The sequence below is a fragment of the Electrophorus electricus genome, chromosome 10, assembly GCF_013358815.1.
Source record: "Electrophorus electricus isolate fEleEle1 chromosome 10, fEleEle1.pri, whole genome shotgun sequence".
NCBI classification, from domain to species: domain Eukaryota; kingdom Metazoa; phylum Chordata; class Actinopteri; order Gymnotiformes; family Gymnotidae; genus Electrophorus; species Electrophorus electricus.
This window is the reverse complement of record NC_049544.1, coordinates 2,420,879-2,442,285: the sequence shown is the minus strand read 5'-3', so window position 1 is coordinate 2,442,285 and position 21,407 is coordinate 2,420,879. Positions and strand designations below refer to the sequence as shown.

The window sequence follows — 21,407 nt, the reverse complement described above, 5'->3', positions numbered from 1 at the left end:
TATATATATATATATATATATATATATATATATATATATATATATGCTTATTTATACAAGTTTAAGAGTTAAGAATAGTCTGCAGCTGGTAATGTAATTTTATATGTTTGGACATCCCCCTTAGACTGGTATCAGACTAAACCCCCTTCCCTCAGGCAGGGTCGTCTTCCTTTGGTTGCTGAGTTAAGTGTTTGATGTCTAAAGTTCTGCTTTTGTGTACAGGCATTTTTTTTTAAATGTTAAATATTGAATAAAACTTCCAATAGTAATGACATATTGCTGTTTTATAGGTTACGTTTTATAGCAAAACAACGATGTATTTATAAATAAAGTGTCAGATCCACTTGCTTTTTAAAATAGAATTATACATTTAATAAATTGTAAATTTATATAATAAAATTTCTGTAAACATAATATTTGGTTTATTTCAGTACTTTTGGTGGTTTTCAGCTCTATATAGAAACAATATGACAAGGTAACAGGTTTTCAGATATAAGTTTAGGGTCATGTTTATTAGAGTCATAATTCTAAACTTTTTAAGAGCTTCGCATGTATGAGTAATTATGTAATTTAATAAGTAGACTTGAGCAGAGTGCCAAGTAACTGCCAGTAAAAATCCAACCTTAACAAAACTGAAAGTATGATTCTGGCAAAACAATACATTTCCTCAGAAAGTTTGTTCAAACTGGCTTTTGTTGAAGCATGAGTGCTGACACATACATATGCATTTAAACAAGTTCATAAAACAAGACAAATTGGAGTTAAAGTCTAAAGACTCCATACACTGCTGCATGCACTTTTCTAACAACACTAGTTGGCTATTTATGCAGGTTTTGTTGGCATCATAAATACGTGTGGACAAAATCAAATCGCCTGCATTAGCATTAAGCTATGTATATGAGTAAAAAAGAAGCATTATAATGGAAAAGGCAACTGTTTAATGGATGGGTGGTTTGGCTATATTCAGGTGTTAAAATGTGAAGGTGTCACCTTACTGGGGATATTTATAATTCATGGTCCCCTGGTTTGGAGCCCCTCCCTTTCCTCGCTACACTCAGCCTCTTTTTTAGTTGCTAGAGTGGATACTGTTTGGCCTTTGAACCCCTGAGTTTCCCATAGGGTGGGGTTTTCATCACCCCATAGCCCAGTGAAGCTCCAGAGGAACAGAGAGAGAGTTCACTTACACAAGTGTGCCCTGTAAGCCTGTAAAACCCTTTCCTCGCTGTAAAAGCCAGTGTCCTTCACCAGTCCTGAGCCCAATACTCTTCCATCTACATTAAGAAGCTCAATTCTGGTCTCTACTCCCCAAGGTAGAGCCAAAGTCTTGACTTCAGCGAGGACAGGGATGGCAGACAAACCGGGACCTGTGGGGGCTGCGGATGAGCCTCATGTCATGAACATCCTCTCTCTGCTGGATCGTGTTGCCGGAATAATCGACAATGTACAGGCGTGCCAGCAACGTATAGAAGAAAAGCAGCTGGAGCTGGAGAACAATGTGAAGAGCATCCAGGCAGATGTAGTGAAGCTGACGAAGGAGCACAGCACCACCAGTAGTACTGTGGACAAGCTACTAGAGAAAACACGTAATGTCAGCTGCCACATCAAGGATGTGCGTGTCCGTTTGGAAAAACAAAATCTTCGTGTCAAAAAGGTAGAAGAGACCCAGGGTGAGCTGCTAACCAAGAACAAGTTCCGTGTGGTAATCTACCAGGTAAGTCAGGAAAAGCAAGATGTACATTATGTCTAGGCATTTGATTGTTTGCTTGAATGATTTGTGGTTTTATTAAAAGGTGTGGCTTGAAAAACATCAAAAGAAGAAATGTTTCTATTTTTATTGAACACATCCTTTGTGAAAACATAAACATCTTGAAAAATATATTATTGCTGTCACATTCCATACTACACACTCAAATGCAAAAGGTCAGTTATGTCTCTATTTTACTCCCTGGAAGTTCATATAAAAATCTCTGCCTTGTAGCAAAGCTCATTTCTTTAGGCCAAGATCCAGTTTCCCCAGGGCTGATTTTAACTTCGTTATTCTTATCCAGAGAGGTAAAATTGATGTGAAACTGATGTTCAGTCTGCCACTAAAACGAAGGACTCGGTGCCAAAAAAGCAGTACTCGAGAAGGTTTATCTTTTTTATTTGAAACTTAGGAGTCAGCAATAAGCCAATATGTGGTCTGTGAAATGAAATGAGTAGAAATTAAGTCTAAAATTTGGATAATGTTTATGAACCATTGCATTTCAAATATTGAGATAAAAGATTTGACAGGCTATTCTATATGAAGATAAACAGGTTACAGTATAACTGCACAGTGGGTATTGTTTTTTATATGAAGTGGTACATTAAAAATAAAATGAATATATAATCTATGGATTGCTGAAATCACTAAACAGGTTTGCACCAAGTTTGTTTTCTTGTTTGTTTGTTAACAGTTACATTACTATAATTTCTAACATGAAAAATTACCTTTCAAGCCATTTAGCTTTTGTTGAATTAAACAGTGTAACCAACTAAACAAATCAAGCCAAGTGAACAGAACTTCAGGCTATGTGTGAATATTTAACAACAGTTGGAACATGTATGATTGCTCCTAAAATTAGGATAAAACAAGATGAGGTGGTGGCATACATAATTATCCAATTAAACACCAGAAAAAGGTAATATGTTTATGTAATTAACCATTTTCAGGGACTTATGATAGAACAATGGGATTTATGGTGTTTACAATAGCTTTGATTAACAGACACATTTAGCTGAGTATTTCACAGTAACAGTCCAGTTGGCATTTTAACAACCTAGAAACATGGTAAAAAGTACTATACAAGTTATTTTTCAGATCAGAAACCAACTTCTCTTGTCAAAGTAATGACAGTCATAGCTCTTCCAGCATTAGCTGTGCCTCTTGCATGCAACAGCTGACATGCTTGCCTAAGGTTATTCTGAGAGCTTACTCTGTGAAGACACATGTCCTAATATAGTACTATTGATTTTGACAGTCTGTTACCAAATCTCCCTGTAGAGCATGATCCTAGTTGCCCTGTGTAGCAACACTTTATATTATTTAAACTATTTGTAATTACTAATTAATATGAGGCTATCAGAAGAGCATGCAGTTATATGCTCATGTATTGCCTTCAGGTAACAATTAAACACTTAACAATGACACTTAAGAAAATGTTTTGTTAAAAAACAAACCAAAAATGTAATATATCCTGAGCATCACATGGAACATCTCCCTCTACAATAAAATGACTACACACTATGCAACGCAGACTGTGACATGTTTCTTTCCATACAAAACTGCCCATCAAATCATCTGTTGAAATACAATATATTGTATCTATTAATATTGTATCTATAAATATATTAAGCACTTAGCTTTCACTGCTGGTGAAAGACTTCTGAAACATCCTGCTTCTTGTGTTCTATGCTGCATTTTTAATTCCTTTGTGTGTGCGTGTATGTATGTTTGTTTGTTTTTTTCCATATAGATAGCCTGTATACCTTAGGAGTGAAAATAAAATGAAATAAGTGGAAATTGTGTTAAATTTCTTAGATTTCTTTTTTGTTTTCAGTGGTTGGCAATCATCTTAGTAATCAAATATAAATGTTACATATCACTTCTTACTTTCATAGTGGAAATGTATGCAAGGTTGTATCTGCATAACATTTTATTTTTCCATGTTCATTCATACCTAAAGGGCTTTGCCGCATATACCTCCATGCAAGTATACCTATGTAAGCACTATAATTAAAATACAATGAGCTTTTATTAGAGAGGGTGTAACTTAGTTTTTGCAGAGTGTGCAAATAGGACAACTGTTTTTATTTTATATTATTTTATATACATTCATGCAATATATTCAGGCAGACGAACAAGACTCCTACAAAGACACAGAATTTCTGGTCTTCTGGTCATGTACTAACTTAGTTAATGATAAACTGTGTCTTTGTATTTCTTTGACATTTCTCTTTCAGTCTGGTTCAGTTTTGCTCTCTCTCACTTCTGTTTTCATAATTAAAGTATATCACAGTAGTACATGATGGGAACATACTTTCTCTGGCATTCTCAGAGGCAGCAGCTGTAGGGAAAAGTTAGGTAATCAAAGAAACTGACAAAATGCAAATCCTTTGGATGGAAAATGAAATACTAATTCAGTGGAATTCACATGATCAAAAGAGTTTATGTAAGAGCTAAGAAGAAATGTAGCCTATATCTGCCAAGATAGTAATTTTCTAGCCAGATTTTCTAAAATTGACAGTTACACATACAAGCTGGCCTCACTTTTCCCTGATAGTTTGTTATTGCATTAGCTATTCAGTTCTATGTTATAGATCAATGGTTTGTCACCATACCATTCTGAGAAGGCTTTACTCTAGATGTTGGAATATTGCTAAGAGGATTTGATTGTTTCAACCACGAGATCATTAGTGAGGTCAGGTACTAATGTTGGATAATTAGTTCTGGATGACAAACTCCACTCCAACTAAGGTACTGGATGCAACTCTATCACTCCAGAGAACACAATTCCATTACTTAACAGTCCAACGCTGAGGGGTTATAAATCCCTCTAGCTGACAGTTGGGTGATATGTGAAGCTCTAGCATCCCATTCTAATAGCAAGGTGCTTTTTTTTTCCTTTTTTAAAAAATGTTTTTACTTTTATGTTTTATTTTATTTAAAGAAAAAAAGGTGTCACAATGACATAAGGACAGACACAAGAGAAAGAACATAGATAGGCAAAGTGAGCAACAACACCCACACCAAATCCAACCCCCCTTGGCACAAACATAAAGCAATACTTAATAGATAAACACAACATATAAATATAATGTAAAACAAACAATAGCAATAATTTAAAAGAATAATAAAGGAAGAACAAGAAATATAGCCTTTTTACATCACTATTCCTCTTAGCCACAAACTTAGCCTAACCATCAAGATAAGTAAAATTTTATTTGAATCAAACTGAGTGATAACAGAATTTTAGCAAATGTCAAAATTTTACTCACCCTAATAGTCTGTCTCTTATGAAACATAGAAGAAAAATGCTTTGTATGGTATAGCCTACTGACAATGAGTTCTCCTTGCCTGTAAAATTCACATCCACATTGAACATAATATATATAATGGACCTGTAATTACCCTATTTGTTGTTTCCTATGGCTCAGTTTATTGTCATTGCTCAATACAAGGCAATGAATTGCAATCTTTACAAATCCCAGCTTCTTTTGGAAGCTGGGGTCAGCAATCGTACAGCACCCCTGGAGCTGAGAGTCAGCTGGCAAAGAGCAGATGCATTGCAGAGACAGGATTCAAACCCACAACCTTCTGACTGATAGCCAAAATTCCTATAGAAATTAGGTTTTGAACATATTATATTTATTGTTATAATATAAAAGGGTTGTTTTTGTGAATTTTAGGTTATAATCACAAATTTACAAATCTGATAATAGATTTGCAACACATAACAGTACAATCAATATAGTATGTTTCTTCTTACCAAAAAATTAAACATTCAATATCTAGGTTCAGTAATGTGACCCACTTCAAAACTACTTTCTTTTACTGAGTTTCTCAATTCATAACAAAGGTAACAGTGCTACCTACAGGCATATGAATAATAAATTGTGATTAACCAATATGAAACATTTCTTCCCATCTTACTGAAAATGTACACATGGAGCTATCTCAGTTTCAGTCTTTTTTTGAAAAAACTAATCTAGAGGTAGTGTGTAGACCACCCATGGTTTCAAACTAGTTCATGGGATTATTCTGCCCCATAACAAAACAGGTCCTTACCAACAATATCTGTCGTGTAACACATCTGCTAAATAGTCCTACAGTATCAGAGAAGCTGGGGATTTCACCTTGTGAACCAGGGAACACCTGTTGTTTTCTTTCACTGACGTGGCCTCATGGAATGTTATGGTCATTGGTTGGAGTCTCACTTCACATGCCATCAAACATGTGTTGTTCATTTCCAATAGATGTGGGAGGATTGACTTCCAACAATGTCTGGGTGGTTAGGGGGTATTTCCAGCATGTCAGGAGACAATTCCAACTCTGAATCCACAGATTTTCAGGGAATGGACTGCTTCTGGTGATGCATAATCTGTCACACTAACACCAACAGTGTGTGAAACAGGTTCCCGTTCAGTGACCCCCCCCCCATAATCATGGGGCAGTACACATCTCCAACTGATCTATTCACGTGAACCAGTGGAGAAGCTAACAGTCCTATGCATTTCACTGTAGACATCATGCTTGGCTTCAGAGCATCCAAACAACTACATAGCTGATGAAAAAGCAGGGATGGAGACTCTTTTGTTGTAGAGTGCAGCGCATTGTGAAAGGCTAAAAAAAAAGTGTCCTCCCTTTGTTGGACAATGGTTTACTCCTTTGAGGATTTAAACACATGCTTAAGAGCCACCTGCCAATTGGTGGCTGCATGATACAGGGCTGAATGAATACGCTCAACATGGTTAGCCTTTAGGAATGGAAAGAATTCTTGTGCAGTGACTTGAGGTTCAGTATCAGTCACAATGACCTCAGGTCTTCTGTAATGGCTGAAAAGATTTTGGAGCACCCGACTGGTCCTGTCCGTATTTGTGAACTCCATTATCTGCACCTCAGGCTTCTTTAATCATTTGGCCTCTACAAAATCTATGTGTATTTGTTGCCATGGTGTACTAAGGAAAGGAGCATGTCATGGAATTTTCTGAAACTGTTGGCAGGAATGGCAACTCTTTGCCTGTCGCATCAAGACAAGGCCACCATACATAGCTATGAGCAATAGTTCCCATTCTTACCATCCCTGGGTGGCCAGTGTGTAGCTCTTCAATGATTCTTGGGTGAAATTTGGGTGGAACAACTCTTAACCTTTATGCCCCACTTTAAATATATTTGTTCTACAGACAATTCAATGAGCCCTGTCAGGTAGGATGACTTTGCACTGTTACTAGTGTTATGGCACCCATCCCAGAACTGCCACACTCATACTAACTAGACACACCTGTTACCTATTTTCTCCCTTACCTGCATCTTGTATTTAAGCTTCTCTCTCTTGAACTATCATTGCAAAGTATTGCCAATCCCATGATGCAAACCGAGCTGTTCCTGTATGTGTTAGCTCTTCTGGTTACCAAACTCTGGTTGCCTGTTTTCTAGACCCTGTTTTATGCCTGACCCTTGGACACCTCACGGCCTCTGCTCCTCATTTATGACCATGTACTGTGCCTAATTTAGAATACGGACAAACTCTCTCCTGCCTGCCTTGCTACTTTCTGAATCATAATGAAACTTCTTCGTTCAGCACAAGCCTGCTTTAAAGTCCCAATAAAAACTCAGGCATTTGGATCCTCTTTCTTGTGTAATGTGATACAGAATAGCTTGCATTACCATGGACTCAGCAGATGTGCAAGCCAGACTCATCCAACAAGAGGCAACCATCACTGAGCTGTGAGAAACTGTTCAAAGACTCTCCGAGATGGTTTCTTCCTCAGCTACAGCATTTCCTTCACCTTCCAACGCTACTGCTCCCTGTATTCCGGTGGCTGTTCTGGAAAGGTGTGTTGGCTTCCCGAATTGTCCTCATGCAGTGTTCTATGTAGTTTTCCTATCACAGGGCACAATTAATCTCTGAGGACCTACGTATTAATTTTGTACTGTTGTTATTGACTGGTGAAGCAGTTGAGTGGGGAACAGCTATTTGGGACAGTCAAGACCCAGTATTACAGTCAAAAAACAGTTTCTACAATATTTTTAAAGCAGTTTTTGATCATCCCACAACAAAGATCCAAGAACTGCTTTATAGGAAAGACATAAAAGTAGCTGTACAGCCATCTATATCAGAGACTTCTACGCTGTTGCCACTGGCAGTGGCTGCAGTGATTCAGTGCTGAGAACCACATATTGTCAGATCTCATTCAGCTAGCCATTACAGTGGATAATCTCCATCGCACTTATAGACCCTCACATCACCAACGTGTTCCTCATCTCTAGGCTGCTCTACAACAAAACACTTTACGTGAATCAGTCAATGCAGCTGGGTCACTCTCCCCTCACTCTGCAGGAATGAGCTGGATTGCTTTCTATTGAATTATGCCTCTACTGAGGTTCAGAGGGCCACTTCCATGATCGATGTCCCAAACATCCTCTTAGAGCACGTGAGAGGAGAGTTACATTAACTATCCATGTAAGAAGGTCTTCTCTGTTGCATATAAACAATTGTCAGTTCACCCTGCCTGTTGTTATTACTTCTAATGGTAACTAAGTTTCTCTCTCTGCTTTGGTTGAGCATGAAATTACTAGCATTTTGAGTTAGCTAAGATGAGTTAGCTGAGTTAGCTTCATTTAATACCTTTGGGCATTATCAGACAATAAACAGTTCAATCTTTCTGAAAGAGGGTCTTTTCCATAGTGAGTTAATCCAATTCATGCTCCTACCCATGTCTTGTGATTATTCTAGACTTTCCCCCATCGACCTGGCTATCCTCCCATTTCTTGGTCTAGAGCCAAACTGGTGTCCTGGAATAAACACTGTTTTTAGCACTTTATGTCCTTGCCAATCATCTCCACTACTATAGCAAGCTCTGAGACCCCTGACTTGCAGTATATGTCACTTCCCTATTGCAACATCTCGGCTGCCCCATCAACCTTGAGACTGTGTGGTAGAATGCCTTCCTGAGGATCCCCTACCATGGAGAGCCAAGCCCTACCAACTTTCCCAGCCAGAAGAGGCCACTATGGAGGCCTATTTATCAGAGGTGCTTCAACACAGATTTATCCACCCTTCCAAATCTCCAGTAGCTGCTGGAGGCTTGAGACCTTGTACGAAGTGACTGAAATACTCCTACTCTCTCCCCCTCATCTCAGTGATTCATAAACATCTGTTAGATGTCACAATCTTCACAAAATTAGAGCTGCACAGTGCCTACAATCTCATATGCATACATGACGATGAGGAATGGAAGACAGCGTTTATAAAAGTGTGGGGACTCTATGAGGACCTAGTCATGCCTTAAGGTCTGTCCAACACCCCCTATATTTTCCAGGCATTTATGAATGAGATTTTTTGGGGATACGGTAGGCAAATTCCTGCTTGTTTAATATGATGACCTCCTTATTTTCTCTCGGTCGGATGCAGGACATGTTGAGAATATCACTGTGGTCCTGACATGCATCAGACAAAGGCCATATTTCTTTTTTGCTAAGCCATGCCATCAAGCCTGGTAACATCTCCATGAACACAGATAGGTCTCAGCATTGTTGATTTGGCCTAAACTGACCACTCTTAAAGAACTGCAGTGATTATTAGGATTCACTCATTTTTATAAGAGGCTTATAAGGAGATTTGGCACCATCTCCCCTCCCCTTAGTGACTGTCTCAGACACCAGGGCTGTAAGAAACTTCGGTGGCCCACAGCTGTCAACTAGGCTTTTCAGATCTTGCAGAAAGCCTTCAGCTCCGCACCTGTTCTCCATCAGTCTGAGCCCTCTCCACCCTTTATGGTAGAGGTTGATGCATCTGAAGTGGGGGTAGGGGCTATTTTGTCCCAGACACAGGGCACTCCACAATGGTTATACCCCTGCACTTCTAATTCAAAGAAAGTGCAGCCAGCTGAGAGGAATTGCAATGTAGGAAACTAGAAACTTCTTTCCATCAAATGCTCTAGAACAGTGGAAACACTGGCTAGATTGAGCAGAGCATACCATAGTTGTTTATACTGACCACAAAACCCTGAAATACCTGTGGGTGGACTGGCACAGGGGCCCAAAGGTCAGTGGGCAGAGTATGGACTGAGAAGACTGATGACACATTTCATTTTAAATTAATTGATTTAGTGATTTGTACATAATTTAGTGCATATAATTTTACAAGCAGAACTGCTTCCTCTGCACTCTGAGCTGCTTTGGGCCTTGTGGTATGAGGACTCTGGTAATCACCGGCTCCTGGTAATTCATCACTGGGTACAACAAGGTGCTAGTAATGAAAACATCATGTAGCTGTTGGAATACTACCTTTTTCTAAAAAGGAACTCTGACAACTATCGTTTGTGTGCCTTTGGGAAAATGCCTGTGTGAAGCACATTGAAAATGATGCTGTCAGTAGCTCCCTTGAAGAGCAATGTTGGAAATGGTTTGAAGTCATGTGTGAATTGTTTATGAAGTTGATTTTTTTTTTTCATTTTACATTTTATTGTCTTGCGTGCATAGAACTATGGGATCCAATAGCTTGTCCCACTGTCTCGGTTATGCCTGATATATATATATTTTCAGCATTGAGCAGGCACTCTTACCCAGAACTAGTTAGAGTATTATAATATTAAAGTCCAGTTTAAATTCGAGTGCTCATTTAAGTGCTTAGTAAAGAAGTGGGTCTTCTCTCTACAGCAGTTGTACTCAGCAGTTGGGAGAGCCAGGAAAAGTTCATTCCACCACCTAGGCAAACGTGAAGAGAACAGTCCCTGTGTTTGTCTTCCTTTTGTCTTAAGGGCAGTTGGGTGATAAAATTCCCTGATAACTAACTATGAAGCTCAGATGATTATGAGAAAAGCAAGGCTTATTGCTTTCAACTATAGTGATATTGTAATGTTTTACATGAAGCCAATTGTCACGGTATGGCACCTCTCCCCAAATGTCTCCGTGTGTGTGTGTGCGCATTCATCTGTATGGCCATGTCCTCCTTGTGTTTCACACCTGTTCTTCATTGTGTTTCATTTGTGTGTGTGTATATAAGTCTTGTGTTTGAGTCTGTGTGGGTCGATGTTTGAACCCAATAGCCTGCGTGCTATGCTCGTGTTGACGTGTCTAAATAAATGTATGTGTTTGTCCAACGAACTCGTCCCTGCATCCTGCTCAGCCTCCAAATCACAGCAATGTACCTCAACATTACAAATATATTTGCTTAGTGCTGTATATTTAAGAATACTCAGTTTTGGACCAACCACAATTTGCTTAATTTTTTTATATAATGAAAAACTCAGTAGACCAGTTTGTGTGCTCTGAATTTCAAAATGAAAATAATGGAAAACTTTCTGAAACTTTCCTTCTAATAGAATATTCTTGACAGACCCACTTTGGAGAAGCCATAACTTAATGCTATTAAGTGCAGTGTATACTTAAATACGTTTTCTTCCTACAGGGTGATAATGAGGTCCCAGCTGTTGCAGCCCCAAAGGGAGCAGCAGGTGGAGATGCTTCCACGAATCCAGATGCACTTGAGGGCCCAATTCCTGACTCAGATGAGGAATACATGGTTGTTGAGGAAGCTGACTCCACTGCTGCCAAACTGAAGAAGACTGGCCTGAAGCGCATTGAAAGTCTGAAGAATGCCTTTTCCCGTGAGAACATGACCAAGACCAAGGAGAGCCTGGGCACTAAGGTCAACAAGCTGGGTGAGCGCATTGTGACGGCTGAGCGGCGTGAGAAGATCCGCCAGTCAGGAGAACGCCTAAAACAGTCTGGTGAGCGGCTCAAAGAAACCATCACCAAGAATGTTCCAGCAAAGCTCAAGAAGGAGCGAACTGTGGCCGAGGGTCAAGAAGGAGCCGAGGGGACCACAGAGGGTGCAGCACCAATTCCACCACCCAAGGGCCGCAAAACTAGTCCAGATGTGGCTTACACGGAACCCACATTGAAGCAGGAAGGAGCAGAGGAAGGAAAATCAGAAGAAATGGAAGTGCCAGTGTTTGATATGAAGCAACTTTCCTAAGCAGCAAATCAATCTAATCAAATGAATGTTTGTAGATTTGGGTAGGTTTTGGGAAACTTTCTGTGGGAATTAAGAAGGCTGAATATGGATCTGGAGAACATGGGCCAGGCAGAAATATAATGTAAAGAAGTTTGTAAAAGTCATGCAAAATGGCTTCATGGATTAATGGAATTAATGTTTAGCCTATAAACAAAGAATCGTATCTTTTTTAACATTTGATATGGACTAAGAAACATGGAAGGAAAATGTATGCTTTAGTAAGTAAACTGAAGAGGAAGTGTCTGTGCTGTAGACTTTTTCAAGAATACAAGAATTTTAGATGATTTGTAACATACTCTAGTACTGAATTGTATTCATCTTTTTGCATGTAACATTTTTGCATGTGTTAATCTCTGTGCTACTAAAGTACAAATCTTATACAATTATTAGCATTTGCTGACCTTGAGAATCACTCATAGCCCTTTTAAATAAACAGCCCTCAATCAGCTGGTCTCTGAGAAGTCAAAATGTAAAAAATGTATATATATATATATGCGCTTACTGGTGACTTTATTAGGTACACCTTGCTAGTACCAGGCTGGACCCCTGTTTGCCTTCAGAACTGTTTTAATTCTTTATGGCATTCAACACAGTTGCTGCAGATCTGTCAGCTGCACATCCATGATATGAATTTCCCATTCCACCACATCTCAAAGGAATGAGGTCTGGTGACTGTGGACGCCATTTGAGTACAGTGAACTCAATGCCACATTCGCAAAAATAGTTTGAGCTGATGATTTGAGCTTTGTGACATGGCACATTATCCTGCTGGAAGTAGCCATCAGAAGATGGGTACACTGTGGTCATAAGGGGATGGACGTGGTCTCCAATAATACTCAGGTAGGCTGTGGCATTTAAACGATGCTCAGTTGGTTTTAAGGAGCCCAAATTGTGCCAAAAAAATATCCCCCATACCATTACATCACCGGCAGCACCCTGAACAATTGATACATACCAGGATGGATCTATGCCTTCATGTTGTTTACACTCAATTCTGACCCTGCCATCCAAATGTCACAACAGAAATCAAGACTTATAAGACCAGGCAATGTTTTTCTTTAATTGTCCAATTTTGGTTGCCTCAGTTACCTGTTCTTAGCTGTCAGGAGTGGCGCCCAGGAGTGGTGCACTTCGCTTACTGTTGCCATTCTATCAGTCTGGCCCTTCTCCTCTGACCTCTCAAGACCTTTTTGGCTCTTATCCAGTCATTTAGCCATCACAGTTAAGCTCTGCAGTTAGAGACTTTCGTTTGTCGCTGCTTTCTCTCGCTTCTGTGCTTATTTTTTTAGACAATCAAAGTAATTTAAATGCTAGAAAATTAAATGAACAACTAATCCTACCTATAAGAAATAATAAAATGGCACATAATCCTGACATTACATTACTGTGGTAACTACTGAGTGCAAATTTGAAGAAGATTGAGCAGGGAGCAGACTACTACTAAAACATTAGGCAGGATTAATATCCAGGCAACATTTAAATCAATATTTTTAATTAAATTTAATTAAACTACTAATATGTACATTTACTCTAATGCAAATTGTTTTGTTGGGGATACCTAATATACAAGATACATATGGAAAAGTATTTTTGAAGTATACATACATTCATTTTAATATGGTCAAGTATACTTAATACAATTACAAATTGTATTAAACTTGGACAACTGCTGTATAACGGGTAACAAAATAATTGTTCCATTTTAGCTCACTTTATTTTGGCTGAATACACACGTTGTGTCCTTTAGCATATTAAAATGTAGCATACTTGAATAAATGTTATTTTTACTGGAGCATATTTGGGTGAGTTTAAAAAAGGAAATAATTTGTTAAATGATAAAATCATGCTATGTGAAGGTAGCAGGTCAAGCCCTGATAATGCCACAGCTGTGGCCAGGAGTCCAACAAAGCAAATCGGGCTGTTCTCTGGGTGGGGGTGTTCCTTGTCCAGCAACACCAGCCAATTGTGGACATGTGTGTACTTGCAATTGCTGACAGGGCAGTTACTGCTTTCCTCCAAGTGTGTTCCATTGCCCTGTGTTGCAGCATGGGCAACAGCTTGAAAGGATGTGGCTACATGTGTCTCAGAGCAAGCATGTGCATGCTGCAACCTCCATGGTTGGAAGTTGTTGTATGACAGGTGAGGTTGAGAATTGGTTTAATGACTAAACATGGGATAAAAAAAAACACTACTTGCTGCAAAGTGTATGAATTGCATAATGCAGGAAGAATAGTATTAGTTTTACAAATAAGTGATTATATATAACCTGAGCATTTTCATTGTTGGAAAACCACAAAATAATAAAATAGTGCTGGAATTTACTTTTTCATAAACAAGTCTTTCCCAGAAGCTTAACATCAAATAAATTCATAAAACATCCCAAACAAATTCACACAAAACACAAGAGTTTTTGACTGGTGGGTGAATTTATCCTGAATTGTGTATATGTATCTGCTATAACAACATCAGTATAATTCAGAAGCAGAAAAGTAATCAGAAATAGGCAGAAAGCTAATGATAAACATTCAAACTAATAAACTAAACTAATGATGGCAAAAAAAACCTTTTTTTTTCAATCAACATTTACTCCTAACATGAATTACTTGCAAGTGTTTGAGACCAAGTCAGGACCAAAGCCTAATAACTTGAGTCTGAGTGAAGAACAAGACCTACAGGAGGGCAAGTCTGAGTCAACAGCAAGACCATAACAGTGGTTAGATGGCACCAAGACCATAACAGGGGTTAGTCAAGAAAGAGACCTGTAAAATATATATTCAAGACCATGAATTTAAATAATTCAAATTCAGCTTTTTGGGGGGAGGGTTGGGGGGATAGTTGGTAGATTGCTTGTGGTGCCAAACAAATAAAACCAATTAAATAATTAACAATTAACATGTGGTCCCCAGACTGGACTTAAGTAATACAACTCTGTTATTTACAGTCACAGAGTAAGGCCACACCCCTCAGTGTCCATTGATCTGGGTTCTGTGTGGTTCGGAGAAAGAGTGTGAAGATGAAGTTGAGATCAGTTCGTTTGGGCTTCTTGTATACAGGACAGGGGTAGAGGCTGATGCCCTGGGGTCGCTTGATATCTGCTGTACTGGCACTGTTCACAGCATACACATGCACCACTGGTAGTGCAGTAAAAAGGACCTGGCAACGCAAACAGGATATGAAAAATATTTATATAATGTAACAGAAAAATCCCTAAAAATATTTTTAAAAAGATTCCTGACACTAGATGAATCAAATTTATTACAAATTGACAGCTAAGTCCAATTAAGGTGGTCACTCACAATATCCAAGTCATGGTTCACCAGGCACCCAGTTGGAGGACCACACCCACTGCCACACCCATACACATACACAGTCCCTTCCCCACTCCCAGTCACCCAGATATTGATTATTTTTAACCAATCCTTTGTTCACATCTCTATTTAAGCCCACAGAAACGCTCCTTCAGTACCACACATTGTCTACTCCTGCCTGCATGTGTACAACTTGAGAAGATCCCTGTGCGCTTTTCTTTTCTAGTTTGGTATCTGAGTCTTGTCAGGAGATCTCTGCAGCTTGTTTGTTGTCCTTGTTCTGTTTTGCTTTGCTTTTTGCCTGCTCATATGGAGTTTAATAAAACACCCCTAGCTTGCACTCGGGCCTCACTCTGTGCTTGCCAGTCACACTCCATTATATACCATGTTGCAAGCTAAAGGCAGAACATGGGTAAGTAAATAATGTCCACAGCTTTTACAAGGACCTTGTTATATAAAACTTCTCAATTTTAGACAATCTTGCATCTCAGACCCACCTTCGGAGGGGATTCTGTTAGCTTGCTGTTCCGCTTGTCCCAACCGGCACCATCAAGAAAGAGTCCATAAATGTAGACGCCTCCCACATCTCCTGGTGGTGGGGCTATCACATCTTCCCTCATCATTCTTGTAACATTGTTAAGCAGCACAACAGTGTCCAGGGCCCAACCTTTAGTCAGGTTCATACGGGTTGTTTCTTGACGCATAGCAGTTAAGAAACCCTAACATTAAAAAAGGAATTGAATTACACTTGAGGTACAACAGAGTGTTACAGAGGAAAAAATGTAAATTGTGGGAAAATGATTACTGTAATCAAAATGGTTCAACTGGCAAAACAGGAAAAAAAATGCAACAAAGCACTATGTGAAAGATTTGTAATGAACTGTTCACAAGTGCGCTTTGTTAGATATTTGGGGGTGGAAGGGCAATAGTTTGTGGGAATCAATTTCCCTCATAAAGGTGCCTTAATATTTCCTAAACACAATCAGCGATATTTTTATTAAAATCTCATCGTCCAACTGAGGACTAAGAGCAAACCTATTTTTGTACTTACCTGCGGATTAAAAAATCCTGTCAACCAGAACTGATGGGGACGGCTGCTAAAAGTCCAGGTGTGGAATTGCTGGTTCCTTTCAATAAGCTCCGTAAACCAAAAACCAAGAGTGGCTGATTCCCACGAAATTCTCTGCCACATCTTAGGAACACGAGCATCATATGTGCTGTCCAGAGCATCTCGAAGATCCTCTGACATGATTATAGTCCCTATAGACAAACTCAGTGTAAACAACCAAAAGAAGGTTTTAAGCCATAAGTTCATTTGAATGTCATTGGGAAGCTGAATTTTACCTTCAATTGCTAGTTTAAGGTCAGAAAGAGTGTTGCGTACACAGCTTATTATGCGTTGCATTCTGTCAATTTCCTGGCGCAGAAATATGGTCATTGGCTGGAAGAGCCCCATTTTTTTCAAATGACTCCTCACCTACATGTCAGCATACAAAACCACATCAAACCTTTAGATTGAATTCATATTTGCATCTGTTTATCTCAATTAAAAATGGTCTTGTTATTTTCTACTGATACAGTTACTATTATGACTATTATACAACTATACTGTTATACAATTACTATTATAAGCAATATTAGTATGTTGTTATCGCACTTGTTGTTGTCTGTTATAGAGCTTAGGTGTTTTGCACTTCTAGGCATCAGAATTGATCCCTGTATTTCAATAGTATACTAGTCCAACCGTATCTTGAACTATACCGGCTAGGATACATTCTATGAGCAAATGACAAAAGGTGCTCTGGATAAGAAGGTCTGCCAAATGCCATAAATGTAAATGCAAATATAAATGTAAATGTGTAATATTTACCCAACATACCCATTTTTGCTCTGCTTAGTCATCACGCATTTACTTGCTCAGTGGGAGTCTTACCTCATGAGGAACATAGTCTGCTGGTAGCTTCTCCAGCATCTCACTGGCTAGGCGCAGAGCTGTAGACTCCCTAGTCTCATCTCCGCCACTGCTACTGTCCTTGGGCTGGATGCTAATAATCGTGCTTAGAATCTCATTGGCCATGTTTGTCTGGCAGGTGATGTCAGCATTTGGATGAAGGCCAAATACCTGTTATATTCAATGGATATTTCTTGCTTATTAATTGAATAGTATGTGCTCTGGATTGCTATATACTTTATGTAAAAGGAGGCATGTGTATAACTGTATGTGTGTTCAAAAACATATTCTAATCTCTTAACATTATTCAAATGATTTTGTGCTTTATACAGTATTCAGTGATCTTAGTTAATGAAAATGTTTACCTAATTCCAACTTTACCTAATTCCATATGTAGTCTAGTCACAAAACTATAATACGGTTTAATAACTCTCCTTGTGCATTCCTACCTCAGGTGTGTCAACCAGTGGTAGGGTGTCAATATGGGAATGGTACTCCGGCAACATCTTAACCTTTGGTATACTATAACCTTTGTAGAAACAAAAGTTATCCCCAAACATGCTCTCACTAAACCAGATACGAGTGAAGGTGTTGAGCAGCCGTTTGTCCATGTCATCTGTGACTCTTCCTCCATACTGCACCTAAAGGAGATGAATACAGCCAAAAGAGCTCTCTTTACTCTTTAGCCATTTAAAAAAAATGGTTTTTACATGTGTTATTGTTATAAGCTACCTTCATTTATATTCAGAAAGATACTGCTTCTTAATTGGGATAAACAGTATGTTTTCTACATGTTAAAACAGACTAAGAAATGCATTCCTCTAAAATGACTAAAATAGATCATATTCAGTAAAAACAGTTAATATTTTGTTCTTGCTCTCTGACTATACTTCTCCAAGCATGTAGCGCAGACAGCTCCAGTTGACACCATGCTTTACATCCACTTCATCCAGGTGGTTCTGCACAAACTGCACACTAGAAGTGAAATCTGCCTGATTGAACTCGTAGGGAATGTTCCATCCCAGTGGGCCAAACTTGCGCCTTTCCTTTTTTAGGATAAAAATTTTTTTTAAAAAGTTTTTTTTTAAAAAAAAGCAAATCAGGTTAGATATACAGTAAACAACATGTACGGAGGAACAGTGCTGCTAACCTGTACAGTGGTGTTTAGGAAGGCCACAGCATAGAGAAGAGGTCTCCACTGTGGCATGTTGGTGATCTCCAACTGCTCCTGAGTGATACTGCTGTAGGTCCTCCTCAGCCCCGCTTTCACACCTTCATACCATGACATACGCCACACAGATAGTTAAGGAAACATAGTACCTTTTATTTATTGTTCTTTTCATAAACTTTAAATAATACTGTAATCGTGTTTGGTTTACTATACTGGTGGTTATACTCTGCTGGTTTTGTACCAATTAATAGAAATAAAAGCAAAAATATATTAATTCATGTGTGATCTTATTAATATTAATTAAATTAACAGAGACACATTTTTAATATAAAATACATTTTAAGCATGAAGATACCCATGTTATACATGGTACCCTATAGACTAGCCTATACCCTATAGACAGCAACAAACAAATCCATATAATTGAATATCAACTATGGTGAATATGTAGAATCCTGTTGGCTCTCCATTAAAATGTCTCCCAATGAGTCTTTCTGAAGGCATAAGGCCCTAGTCCTAGCCTAAGACAAAGTAACTAGTGTAAAATTTGAATCACAAATGTTTTATGATAGTTTTTTTATTTTTATTTATTTATTTATTTTTGAAGTCTTTAAATCTTGTGTAACCTGGTTATAGTTTTTTGTTTAGATTTTATGTTTTACCTTTATTTTATTTAATATATTTAATATATAACAAAGTGTTGCCTTAATAGGTAGTCTCTTAGATAACATTTAGAGCAGTCAGTCTGTTCAGCCATTTTAAAGACCACTGCTAAATGCCAAAGGCATTAACAACAACTATTATGAATAGCTTGCTTTGACAGCATCCAAATCAATCAATAAATAAATACAATTATGCTGGTGCATGAGGCCTCAAAAGACAAGTCTGATTCAAATATAAGGCACATGTCCTGAATCCACACCACTAGTATTTTGAATCATAACATTTGTCACAGCACTAGGTCAATGAATTATGAAGGAAGAGATTCATCAAACACAAGGCAGTATTCTCAGGCTAAATGATCAGGCATAATTATCATAGCAATAGCTCAGTATTCAACCTCATTCAATCTAATTTAGCATGGCAGATTTCATCTTCTTGGAGGAGACAATATTACATTTAGCTTAGGTGAGAGAAAATCTGGCTCTTAGAAAGAAAAAAACTTGAATTATGCATTATTTCTTTCTCTATTAAGCTTTAGTCATCAGCCTTTTGTTCCGATAATTAACCATATGTTATTTGATATTATAAAATTAAAAGTTTATAGTGGAACAATATTGACAAGTCACTGTGGCACTACACAGTACAATGATACACAAGGATTTTTTTTTCATTATAAATACTCAAGACAGCTTTAAAAATAGCTGTCTTGTTTTAGATTTATTGATCTCTGAGTAAACAAGGCTGTCTTTTGCCGCCATTTGCTGTCATTCCTAAAAACAAACAAACAAACAAACAAAAAAAACCCTGCACATCACACAACTACCTATTATAAAATATGAATATAAAAGTACTTTACAACTGGATAAAGTGTACACCTTGTGGAGCCTCATTAGTAAACTTGACTGATGACTGGAGAAAGTTGATGGGGAATTTAGGGTGCACTTCTGTGGTCAACCAAACCCTAAAGCTCTCATGGATGTTCTCTGTAGTACTGACAGCCTCTAGAAGTTCATCCAGGAAATCCAGACCAAGGTGGCAGTTCTGAAGAAGCAGCCATCCTCCATCTGACATACTCTGGGCTAACAGCCTCCGAGCATGAACCTCCTGTCCTTGTCCCATAGATATGGGTCTACAGGAAACACTCTGCAAGAAGAAGAATTACATTTACCTGACACTTTTATCCAAAGCGACTTACAATTATGACTGAATACAACGTGAGCAATTGAGGGTTAAGGGCCTTGCTCAGGGGCCCCAACAGTGGCAACTTGAACCAGCAACCTTCCAATTATAAGTCAAGTATCTTAACCACTGAGATACCACTGCCCTAGAATTAGATTTTATATATAATGTTACACAGAGTACATTATGTGCCAATTCTAATAGTGTCCCCAGATGTTGCCAAGTAGAGACAAAAACTCAATGAGTGGAAGAGTGTAAAATATGTCACTACAAAAACCAATTTGCTATAAAATATGTCACTACAAAAACCAAGTTTAGCTAGTCCAGCGCACAGTGAATGGCCATTAATTGAACCTTGCCCTGGTGACTAATGTCAGGATGGAATCGCCTTTTCTTTGAGGGAAAAAATGATAAAGAGAGCCAATCACTGTCATAGCAATAGATCTTCAGTATGTACTTTAAGTGAATCCCTGGAACACATTTTTAAGGTACACATATTGCATGCTCAAATGTACAGATAATGTAAAATACATACATATACAATCTAGAATAGGAAATGTATTGTCAGAAATACAAATTAAAACTGTAACAAAACAAAATTTTATTAAGATCAACTAGTTTAAATGGTGTGGTGAAATACCTTTGATTTAGCAAGCCTCTCTATATTTTCAGTAGGGTCTGAGCCCATAGAAAGAAAACAGATCATTGGAGTCCTCTTATCATTCTCTTTACACATAGCATCCATGTCCAGTATCACACCCTCTGCATATCTGTGTCCTATTGACTCTGCAATGTACTTCCGTGCCTACCAAAAGATCACAGTATACAAGATGTGTTTGGCTTGGTTAAGGACACACATTGAAATCTTAATTTAAGTCAAGGAACAAAATAAATCACTCAGGTGATTGTGATGCATGCTTCTGTAATTTATATAAGAAAAATCACACACACACACACACACACACACACACACACACACACACACACACACACACACACACACAGTAAATGGCTTCAAGAAGGGTTGAAGAAGAGACTGGGAGAGCCAATAAAAATGTCATAGAACCAACACATTATCACCAACCCAAAAAGAGGAAAAGGTCTGAAGTGATAATGCCGGTTATTAAAAGATGCAATGTTTTTAACAAGGCAGTGTGGACAGAAAGGCAACTAGAGATCATCAGTAGAATTCGTAACAATGCCAGAGTCCTGTTCCTGACTATTTAACAAATATAAAATCTACCCAAGTGGACTGGAGCACATCTATCCAAGTGTGAAGCTTTTACACTGTTTTGTAAAAATATAAATCACTAGTATTCGATCAGGTTCAACACATTCTCCAAGACTTGAGGCCTCATATATAAATGTTGTAT

General features: G+C 38.3%; 2 protein-coding genes across 2 annotated transcripts in view; one reads left to right on the top strand and one right to left on the bottom strand.

Annotated features, from left to right (window-relative positions):
• Nucleotides 1-1,153: 1,153 nt before the first annotated feature.
• cavin4b (caveolae associated protein 4b) lies at nt 1,154-12,209 on the top strand. Its single transcript, XM_027026910.2, has 2 exons — nt 1,154-1,711; nt 11,154-12,209. The coding sequence occupies exons 1-2, from the start codon at nt 1,346-1,348 to the stop codon at nt 11,721-11,723; spliced, it is 936 nt and encodes a 311-aa protein (XP_026882711.2). The 5' UTR covers nt 1,154-1,345; the 3' UTR covers nt 11,724-12,209.
• A 1,019-nt stretch (nt 12,210-13,228) lies between these two features.
• dnah5l (dynein, axonemal, heavy chain 5 like) overlaps nt 13,229-21,407 on the bottom strand; it is a 69,555-nt gene continuing 61,376 nt past the window's right edge. Inside the window, exons 70-79 of the mRNA XM_027026907.2 lie at nt 20,675-20,839; nt 19,731-19,998; nt 18,172-18,293; nt 17,912-18,067; nt 17,471-17,662; nt 17,004-17,192; nt 16,415-16,547; nt 16,122-16,330; nt 15,568-15,789; nt 13,229-14,915 (exon numbers count right to left, since the gene is read on the bottom strand). Coding sequence (XP_026882708.2) covers nt 14,694-14,915; nt 15,568-15,789; nt 16,122-16,330; nt 16,415-16,547; nt 17,004-17,192; nt 17,471-17,662; nt 17,912-18,067; nt 18,172-18,293; nt 19,731-19,998; nt 20,675-20,839 — 1,878 coding nt within the window. The 3' untranslated portion in view covers nt 13,229-14,693. The remainder of the gene's footprint in view (nt 14,916-15,567; nt 15,790-16,121; nt 16,331-16,414; nt 16,548-17,003; nt 17,193-17,470; nt 17,663-17,911; nt 18,068-18,171; nt 18,294-19,730; nt 19,999-20,674; nt 20,840-21,407) is intronic.

Excerpts from the sequence above, each read along its gene's own strand:
- cavin4b (XM_027026910.2), top strand. The coding sequence starts at position 1,346 with ATGGCAGACAAACCGGGACCTGTGGGGGCTGCGGATGAGCCTCATGTC. Across the intron at positions 1,712-11,153 it reads TCCGTGTGGTAATCTACCAG|GGTGATAATGAGGTCCCAGC; the intron begins GTAAGTCAGGAA and ends TTCTTCCTACAG.